General features: G+C 40.1%; 2 protein-coding genes across 2 annotated transcripts; both read right to left on the bottom strand.

Moving 5' to 3' along the window:
• Nucleotides 1–1,605: 1,605 nt before the first annotated feature.
• Nucleotides 1,606–2,625, bottom strand: LOC139549852 (olfactory receptor 52K2-like). Its single transcript, XM_071360591.1, has one exon. The coding sequence runs from the start codon at nucleotides 2,623–2,625 to the stop codon at nucleotides 1,606–1,608; it is 1,020 nt and encodes a 339-aa protein (XP_071216692.1).
• Nucleotides 2,626–6,916: 4,291 nt separating this feature from the next.
• LOC139549851 (olfactory receptor 11A1-like) lies at nucleotides 6,917–7,837 on the bottom strand. Its single transcript, XM_071360590.1, has one exon. It carries the CDS (start codon nucleotides 7,835–7,837, stop codon nucleotides 6,917–6,919), a length of 921 nt encoding a protein of 306 aa, XP_071216691.1.
• Nucleotides 7,838–11,027: the final 3,190 nt, after the last annotated feature.

The raw sequence follows: 11,027 nt of genomic DNA, 5'->3' as shown, positions 1-11,027 counted from the left end.
TTTTCCCAAAACAGTGGAATTAGCTTTCCTTTGTGCTCCTTACTGTTTGCACTAGAGACGTATGTACCACCTATGCTTCACTATTTTCTAATATGGCCACCAATTTTCAATCCTATTATATGGAGAGAGGCTGGCCAAAATAAGACAGGCTTGTAAAAACATACTAGGTCTGTACCCTAAAATAAGAATCGTCCTGATTGTTTCATTGTGCTATTGAATTAAGTGGCTATTTGCTTATAGTTGTAATCACTGACTGTACACATGGCAATGGACTTTCACTGTTGCTCAAAGACTATTAAACGTTTGCATCAGTTTGCATTGTATTTAACCTTTACATGTCTCTTGCCATATCATCTTCATATTCAGACCCAGTAACAGCACAAAGGCAGTAATTCAATCAATTTCAGACAAAGTAGAATCACACTGTGGTTCACTTAGAATGTTATGCTGTACCAGAGGTGTTCTCCATGTTTACACTGACACACCCCACAAACTTTTCCTCTCAGGGACATTATCATGGGATATTGGTGTGAAACAACACCTGTGCTTAAATTACAGTGTGAACATATCTTGAAGAATTAAGCAGAAACAGACTGGCCAGGCAGTTAGGGCAAATGCCAGATGGGCTGGACAATCTTTAGCTCAGTGGCCGGTCTAAAAAGTTTGTAAGCATAGAGATAAAGAACTCTTGTGGCCAAAAGCCACTAGAGTAGTAACTGGGTTGGACTTCCTATGGGTTAAGGAAGGATCACATCATTCCATAAAGGTCACCATGAGGGATCAGTCAATGAATCATACTTGTGGGCAAACTGCAGGTGGCAGTAAATCACCAACTTTATACCTGTTCAAACAACACTCTCCAGATGGCATTATGCAGCCTATCAGATTGTGTGCCAACTCATAGAAGTATTAGAAGAAGAAAATTGACAACTTCAAAATGGAGATGGCCTCAATGTCGCTGCCCGTACTCTCACAGACGCCGTATTGGGACAGATACACTGATGCGATGTCTATGTTTGTAACACTGACTGAGGTGTCTTTAGATTAAGTGTATTTAAGTGGGGAATTGGGCTGATCTTCCTCATTTTACATGAAGCTATTTAAAAAATGCATTGGAATTATTGTCAATTACATAAACAATAAATAATGCAATAATAGTTGTATTTATTTTAGGATGACTAAATGAATAAAATGTTTGATCAAGAAAATGCATACATCCCTTTTTTACAGGAAATGATTTGTTTATTTCACTTGCTAATTCACATTTCTTCAGAATATCTACTAGATCCGTCATGTCTAGAAGAATACTTTACTGCCCATTTGTGGAAACAGAACTTATTGCATCCTTACATCCTTTTCTCTTTCTCCAATCCCCCTGAAACACACATACATGCCCACTGACATGCTAAAGTAGAAGGACATCGGGTCAGCGACACAGCAGCATCCCTTATTTGACTTTCCTACAGTAAAATAGACTTAACAAAATGCATAATAATTCACAAAAATAAAATGCAATTCAAAGGAGAAACAAGCGATTAGGTTGATGATAAAAACATTCAGTTCTGGCGGCTCACATTCTGTCATAAGTTCTTGTGAGACTGGGATTCAAACCGGCAACGCTTGCCCTGCTGCTGTACCATCTAAAGTCATAATTGGTACCAGTTTACGTTCAGATTTTAGATGAGGAAAATCAAGAGAGTTAGGAAAGATTCTTGTTCTTATAATTTTTGTAATACATGTTCTGATCTCCTTGGTCCTAATACCATATATGATAGGGTGTACCAGTGGTGGGAAAAGAATGAACTGTACTGATATTAATACATTAACCTCCTTGCTGACTGTACTGTGCCTGTTGTAAACAACAGAAAAAAGGATTGCTGTAGAGAAGTTGATGAATGTGATCAAGTGGGGAGCACACGTATTAAAAGCCTTATTTCGTGACTCCTTTGAGACTTTCAAGCAAACAAGTAATATTTTGATGTATGAGAGCACAACTAACACAAAAGGTAAAACCACTAGACATGCTATCATACATATACCATACAGGTTACTCAGTGCACTTTCAACACAGGAGAGTTTAACAACTGCTAAGTTATCACAAAAAAGCTTATTGATGTTGTAGCTGCACACAGGGAGCCTAGAAGTGATAAATATTTGAAAAGCAAGCATAGTTATGGGAATAAAATATACCAATGCTACCAACATCTTCACTTTAGAAGGGGTCATAATGCTATGATATTGCAATGGCTTACAAATTGAGACATACCTGTCATATGCCATCACTGCTAGAATAACGTAAGCACACGATGCATATACACTGCTGAAAAAAACCTGCAATAAACAACCTTTGTGAGAGATCCCCTTTATGTCATTAACAAGATTGTCCATGATCTTCGGACAGACGGATAAACACCCAATCAGTCCATTCACCGCCAAGTTGAACAGAAATATGTACATGGGCTTGTGTAAGTGTGATTCTAAGTAGATGACAAGCATGAGACTGATGTTGGCAAATATTGTAATGAAGAAAAGCAAAAATGTTAAGAAAAAAGCTGCATAGTTGAGTGGGCCTGGAGGTCCGTACGCAGTGAAAAATACAGTGCTATGTAAGACAGTCTGGTTCATATTTCCTGAGTAAAAGACAATTATAATCAGAAGTTATCAGACATCATTTTACATATAATATAACATATAATATAATAAAATAAACGTTTCGAAAATGTGCAAATGTCAAAATAGTTACCATCAGGTTAGTACACTAGAGTTGGTGTGAGGGGTTGACAGAATGAATTTGATGAAGATGAGAACATTCTAAAATGAACAGTCTTCCAAGTAAGATGTTGGCTGGCATGATACATTTTAGACTTTTTTATACCTTCACCATATCATAATTGACATGAGTATTTTTAGTATTTTCCAAATTAAAGCAATGTCTTAGAGAGATGTCACCCAATGGCATTAATTAAGGATGTATTTGTATCACTTCATTTGAGCTCAGGGAGGTGTTTGTTTGACTGTATTCACATTATTTTGGTTCACTTAAATGGGCAATCTTGCTAATACATTTTCAAACTTTTAAAAGAATGATATACACCCATTGATTCTTGAAAAATATAACTTTTGAATGCCTCATGGGCTTAGTCAACTGTCTTACCCCATAAGAACCCAAAATATAAGCTTGTTTCATGCCATTGTTTATAAGCAATATAACTGAAAACAAACACTGTATAGCCCCAAAACATGGTTAAAAGTATGATTTTGATATCATGGATGGTCAGTCCTTGCTTCTATGAATTTGGACGATATATACCACCGCCAACAACAGGTTGACTTTATTAGGGGTCATGATGGTGTGGTACTGCAAGGGCTTACAAATAGAGTGAAACAGGTCACAGGCCATCACTGTTACAATCAGATATGAATAGACTCTACTGAAAGAGATTGGATTAAACAGCCAAGCTAGACATCTTGGATTCCCACGAGGAGGTATCTCATGATCTTTGGACAGACTGAAGAACTTTCAATTACAGCCAAGTGGAACAAAAACATGTAGACTTGTTTCAATGTAGATGACCATGAGAAACAGGTTAAGAGACAAAGTTTAGACATACATTGGGGCAAAAAAGTATTTAGTCAGCCACCAATTGTGCAAGTTGTCCCACTTAAAAAGATGAGAGAGGCCTGTAATTTTCATCATAGGTACACTTCAACTATGACAGACAAAATGAGAAAAGAAAATCCAGAAAATCACATTGTAGGATTTTTAATGAATTTATTTGCAAATTATGGTGGAAAATAAGTATTTGGTCAATAACAAAAGTTTATCTCAATAGTTTGTTATATACCCTTTGTTGGCAATGACAGAGGTCAAACGTTTTCTGTAAGTCTTCACAAGGTTTTCACACACTGTTGCTGGTATTTTGGCCCATTCCTCCATGCAGATCTCCTCTAGAGCAGTGATGTTTTGGGGCTGTTGCTGGGCAACACGGACTTTCAACTCCCTCCAAAGATTTTCTATGGGGTTGAGATCTGGAGACTGGCTAGGCCACTCCAGGACCTTGAAATGCTTCTTACCAAGCCACTCCTTCGTTGCCCGGGCGGTGTGTTTGGGATCATTGTCATACTGAAAGACCCAGCCACGCTTCATCTTCAATGCCCTTGCTGATGGAAGGAGGTTTTCACTCAAAATCTCACGATACATGGCCCCATTCATTCATTCCTTTACACGGATCAGTCGTCCTGGTCCCTTTGCAGAAAAACAGCCCCAAAGCATGATGTTTCCACCCCCATGCTTCACAGTAGGTATGGAGATTATTTGGATGCAACTCAGCATTCTTTGTCCTCCAAACACGACGAGTTGAGTTTTTACCAAAAAGTTATATTTTGGTTTCATCTGACCATACGACATTCTCCCAATCTTCTTCTGGATCATCCAAATGCTCTCTAGCAAACTTCAGACGGGCCTGGACATGTACTGGCTTAAGCAGGGGACACGTCTGGCACTGCAGGATTTTAGTCCCTGGCGGCGTAGTGTGTTACTGATGGTAGGCTTTGTTACTTTGGTCCCAGCTCTCTGCAGGTCATTCACTAGTTCCCCCCGTGTGGTTCTGGGATTTTTGCTCACCGTCCTTGTGATCATTTTGACCCCACGGGGTGAGATCTTGCGTGGAGCCCCAGATCGAGGGAGATTATCAGTGGTCTTGTATGTCTTCCATTTCCTAATAATTGCTCCCACAGTTGATTTCTTCAAACCAAGCTGCTTAGCTATTGCAGATTCAGTCTTCCCAGCCTGGTGCAGGTCTACAATTTTGTTTCTGGTGTCCTTTGACAGTTCTGGTCTTGGCCATAGTGGAGTTTGGAGTGTGACTGTTTGAGGTTGTGGACAGGTGTCTTTTATACTGATAACAAGTTCAAACAGGTGCCATTCATACAGGTAACGAGTGGAGGACAGAGGAGCCTCTTAAAGAAGAAGTTACAGGTCTGTGAGAGCCAGAAATCTTGCTTGTTTGTAGGTGACCAAATACTTATTTTCCACCATAATTTGCAAATAAATTCATTAAAAATCCTACAATGTGATTTTCTGGAATTTTTTTTCTCATTTTGTCTGTCATAGTTGAAGTGTACCTATGATGAAAATTACAGGCCTCTCTCATCTTTCTAAGTGGGAGAACTTGCACAATTGGTGGCTGACTTAATACTTTTTTGCCCCACTGTATGTGTGTCACACACGAGGTCTCCTGTGGTAGTCCCAACAGTTGTCTTATATACGGCTATACACAGACAAGTTATATTTGCATGATTTAACGTAATTAATTCATCTTTACCGTGTTTCATTTGTGTGACCGACCAATACGATTTCATAATGTGACAGACCAACACATCACGAGACTTCTCGTCTTGAATCTGAGATATCTTTAGTTTGTTCTCAAAACACGGTCGTTCGTTCTCAAAACAACATCTGGGCAAAATTGCAGCTACTGATTGGTGTGATTTGTACAGTCAACCACTTCCATGAACACAGAAATTGGTTATTAGAACAGAACATGAATAGAACACAGAAATTGTTTATTAGCACAAACATTACAATTCCCATTACACCTATCCCCACCCTCTCTATGTTCTCATGCCTGTCTTTACCCCTCCCTATTTTGACCAATATCAGTAGAGAGTCCTTTAGAGGGGTTGACATAGTACAGCAGGGCCAAGGGTGTGTCCATATTGTGTGCAGAACCAGAGTGACGTTTATACAAGCACCAGTTTTGTTTGATCTCAAAAATATTTCAGAGTGCAGTTTACAATTGAAATGTTTTTCATTAAATCAAATAAAATCATCCATCCATGCAAAAACTGTCTACTTCCAAAGTTCAGCTATCATCTGTTTCACTTCCTGGAACTTAACAATATCAAAATTGGACAGATGTAAGCTAAACTTTGCTGAGATCTGTGCATTTTGCGGACAGTGTTTAGAGTCCAAATACTAATTGGGAGTTTGGCTATTGGTAGGCCGTCATTGTAAATATGAATTTGCTCTTAATTGACGTGCCTAGTTAAATAAAGGTTAAATAAAATAAAAAAAGTTTTTAAAAAATGATCTAAACAAGGTGGCAAATTAACTGGAACAATGTTAACTTGAAAAACATGTTTTTGCACGGATGTGAGCTAATCTTTACATTTTGTAGAGAGAGTGGATATGATCTTGAACAATATTATTTTGCTACTGTTTAGGAAACTATCTCATTATAATTGTCTTATTGACGTGGTCTCATTAGGAATGTGACCTCCAGAGTGAGCAGTGTGTGTCTGAGGGGTTCACCTGTCAGTCACTCCACACATCTCACACGTTGCTATGGCAGTTCAGCAGTGGTTGAAAAAGTACCCAATAGTCATACTTGAGAAAAAATAAAGATACCTTAATAAAAAATTACTCAAGTCAAATTGAAAGTCACCCAGTAAAATACTACTTGAGAAAAAGTCTAAAAGTGTTTGGTTTTAAATATACTTAAGAATCAAAAGTAAATGTGATTGCTAAAATAAAAGTAAAAGTAGAAATAATTTCAAATTCTTATATTGAGCAAACCACACGGCACAATTTTCTTTTTTTCTTTTTTATTTACGGATAAACAGGGGCACACTCCAACACTCAGACATAATTTACAAAAGGAGCATTTGTGTTTAGTTACTCCGTCAGATCAGAGGCAGTAGGAATGACCAGGGATGTTCCCTTGATAAGTGTGCTAATTGGATAATTATCCTCTCCTGCTAAAATGTATTCAAACTGTAACGAGTAAGATACAATTTCTTGAGTAATTATGCCAAAAATACAATGTATTTGTACAGTCAAAAGAAGCAAAAAGAAGCAGCAACACACATTATTAATTATTTCCCCAAAAAATAACAATCAGGTTATGTTTTTAGGTCAAAGCCTCAACACCTTTTTACAAGCCTGCCTGATTTTAGCCATTCTAATGCCATACATAATAGGATTGAAAAGTGGTGGACATATTAGAAAATAAACTAATAAAATAGTGCGAAGTATAGGTGGAAGATGTGCAGTTTCATATCTGCCTTGTAGAATCACAAATAACCAGCCAAAGGAGAAGTTCAGCATAGAGGCTATATGTGGCGTACAGGTATTAAATGCTTTCTGTTTCGTCTCTTTAGAAGACTTCAAACATATTCGTAGAATTCTTACATATGAGTATATGGTAGGAAGTATAGTACAAGAAAAAGAGAGCACAGTGGCAACAAGACCCCATATGTTATTCAGCGTAGTATTTGAACAGGCAAGCTTGACTACTGAGTAGTTGTCACAATACAGTCTGTCTAGAACGTTATCACAAAATTGCAGTCGCAAACTCAGGGAGATAATGATGGCGATGAGGAAAAAAGAATACAACCAGGACAGCAGAATTAAGCTACAAACTCTTTCAGGTGTCATAATATTATTATACTGTAGAGGATAACAAATACAAATGTACCTGTCATAGGACATAACTGATAAATTACAAAATTCTGTTAAACCGTATGTGTACAACACATAAATCTGGAGATAACAATATAGAAGGGAAATATCATGTGTGTCAGACAGCAAGTAAAACATGAGAGCAGGAAACAAACCAGTGCTCCCATACAACTGATTAACAAACAAAGCACATATAAACAGATACATGGGTTCATGAAGGCTTCTTTCAATGCAGATAACTCCAATAAGCAAAGCATTGGCAAGAATGATGACAAAATATATTACAGTTACTAGAGCAAAGTAGAAATACTTCAATTGTCCGATATCACCGTATGCAGCAAGCCTAAAGACCTTAAAGGGAGTAGAGTTTTCCATGGTCCTGGTAGATGGTAAAGGTGTGCTGTCAAATTTTGATGAAGAGTAGATAATCCTCTATAGTACAGTAGCTTAAATATAAATTGAAACAATGAAATCACAAAGACCAGACAACCTAAATGGATCATTCATTGACCTGTTCTTCTTACAGTGATAGATTTTCCCACATCTGTACTCACCAATATAGATGGTTTTTCATTCTCCTGATAACATAATTCATAGCCTAAATCAAACAATATTATACTTTGTATCCTGCACTCATATTATTGATTACATCTAAAGTATGCTAAGTCCTACATTTATACCTACCATTTCTAATCCATGTTGAACTGCTTAAACTCAGCTCCTCACTTGATTATTATACTTGTGAGAAGAAAAAAAAGTACGTCATGGTGTGATATGCAAATAAGCACCAATACCTGGGGAAAATGTGATATTTTCAGAGTCAAGGAAACCATATTGAGAAAAACAAACAGATACAATTTTGTAGCACAGGCCCTCCAAGGGGTTCAAACCTTTCTTAAATTCTATAGAAATACAACAATTCATAGAGAATAGTAGATTAAACATGGCATGTCCAGCCAATGTGAAATGGCTAGCTGGTTGGCGTTGCATTTGGGAGAATATATACAGGGGGTACTGGTATAGAGTCAATGTGCGGGGGCACCGGTTAGTCGAGGTAATTGAGGTAAAATGTACATGTAGGTAGAGTTACATTGACTATGTATAGATAATAAACAGAGAGTAGCAGCAGCTTAAAAGAGGGGTCTGGGTAGCCCTTTGATAAGCTGTTCAGGAGTATTATGGCTTGTGGGGTAGAAGCAGTGAAGAAGCCTTTTGGACCTAGACTTGGCGCTCCGGTACCACTTGCTGTGCGGTAGCAGAGAGAAAAAGTCTATGACTAGGTTGGCTGGAGTCTTTGACAATTTGTAGGGCCTTCCTCTGACACCGCCTGGTATAGAGGTCCTGGATGGCAGGAAGCTTGGCCCAAGTGATGTACTGGGCCGTACGCAGTACCCTCTGTAGTGCCTTGCGGTCGGAGGCCGAGCAGTTGCCATACCAGGCAGTGATGCAACCAGTCGGGATGCTCTCGATGGTGCAGCTGTAGAACCTTTTGAGGATCTGAGGACACATGCCAAATCTTTTCAGTCTTCTGAGGGGGAATAGGTTTTGTCGTGCCCTCTTCACGAGTGTCTTGGTGTGCTTGGACCATGATACTTGTTGGTGATGTGGACACCAAGGTACTTGAAGCTCTCAACCTTCTCCACTACACCCCCGTCGATGAGAATGGGGGCATGCTCGGTCCTCCTTTTCATGTAGTCCACAATCATCTCCATTGTCTTGATCACGTTGAGTGAGAGGTTGTTGTCCTAGCACCACACGGCCAGGTCTCTGACCTCCTCCCTATAGGCTGCCTCATCGTTGTCGGTGATCAGGCCTACTACCGTCATCGGCAAACTTGATGATGGTGTTGGAGTCGTGCCTGGCCATGCAGTCATGAGTGAACAGGGAGTACAGGAACGGACTGAGCAAGCACCCCTGAGGGGCCCCCGTGTTGAGGATCAGAGTGGCGGATGTGTTGTTACCTACCCTTACCACCTGGGGGCGGCCCGTCAGGAAGATCCAGTTGCAGAAGGAGGTCTTTAGTCCCAGGGTCCTTAGCTTAGTGATGAGCTTTGAGGGCACTATGGTGTTGAACGTTGAGCTGTAGTCAATGAACAGCATTCTCACATAGGTGTTCCTTTTGTCCAGATGGGAAAGGGCAGTGTGGAGTGCAATAGAGATTACATCATCTGTGTATCTGTTAGGGTGGTATAAAAATTGGAGTGGGTCTAGGGTTTCTAGGATAATAGTGTTGATGTGAGCCGTGACCAGCCTTTCAAAGCATTTCATGGCTACAGACGTGAGTGCTACGGGTCGGTAGTCATTTAGGCAGGTTAGCTTAGTGTTCTTGGGCACAGTGACTATGGTGGTCTGCTTGAGATATGTTGGTATTACAGACTCAGACAGGGAGAGGTTGAAAATGTCAGTGAAGACACTTGCCAGTTGGTCAGCGCATGCTCGGAGTACACGTCCTGGTAATTCGTCTGGACCTACGGCCCTGTGAATGTGGACCTGTTTAACATCGGCTGTGGAGAGCATGATCACATAGTCGTCCGGAACAGCTGTTGCTCTCATGCATGTTTCAGTGTTACTTGCCTCAAAGCGAGCATAGAAGTAGTTTAGCTGGTCTGGTAGGCTCGTGTCACTGGGCAGCTCTCGGCTGTGCTTCCCTTTGTAGTCTGAGTAATAGTTTGCAAGCCCTGCCACATCCGACGAACGTCTGAACCAGCGTAGTACGATTCGATCTTAATCCTGTATTGACGCTTTGCCTGTTTGATGGTTCGTCGGAGGCCATAGCGGGATTTCTTATAAGCTTCCGGGTTAGAGTCCCGCTCCTTGAAAGCTGCAGCTCTACCCTTTAGCTCAGTGCGGATGTTGCCTGTAATCCATGGCTTCTGGTTGGGGTATGTACGTACAGTCACTGTGGGGACAACGTCATCGATGCATTTATTGATGAAGCCAGTGACTGATGTGGTGTACTCCTCAATGCCACCGGAAGAATCCCGGAACATATATTCTCTGCTAGCAAAATTGTCCTGTAGCTTAGCATCTGCTTCATCTGACCATTTTTTTATTGACCGAGTCACTGGTGCTTCCTGCTTTAATTTTTGCTTGTAAGCAGGAATCAGGAGGATATAATTATGGTCAGATTTGCCAAATGGAGGGCAAGGGAGAGCTTTATACACATCTCTGTGTGTGGAGTAAAGGTGGTCTAGAGTTTTTTCCCCTGTGTTTGCACACTTAACATGCTGGTAGAGATTTGGTAAAACAGATTTAAGTTTCCCTGCATTAAAGTCCCCGGCCACTAGAAGTGGCAGCATCGGTCTGTGGTGGTATGTAGACAGCTACGAAAAATACAAATGAAAACTCTCTAGGTAGATAGTGTGGTCTACAGCTTATCATGAGATATTCTACCTCAGGCAAACAAAACCTTGAAACTTCCTTAGATATTGTGCACCAGCTGTTGTTTACAAATATACATAGACCACCACCCCTTGTCTTACTAGAGGCTGCTGTTCTATCCTGCCGATACAGTGTAAAACCCGCCAGCTGTATGTTCTTCATGTCGTCGTTCAGCCACGACTCG

The sequence above is a fragment of the Salvelinus alpinus genome, chromosome 22, assembly GCF_045679555.1.
Source record: "Salvelinus alpinus chromosome 22, SLU_Salpinus.1, whole genome shotgun sequence".
Classification (NCBI taxonomy): Eukaryota; Metazoa; Chordata; class Actinopteri; order Salmoniformes; family Salmonidae; genus Salvelinus; species Salvelinus alpinus.
This window is presented reverse-complemented; position numbering and strand designations above follow the sequence as displayed.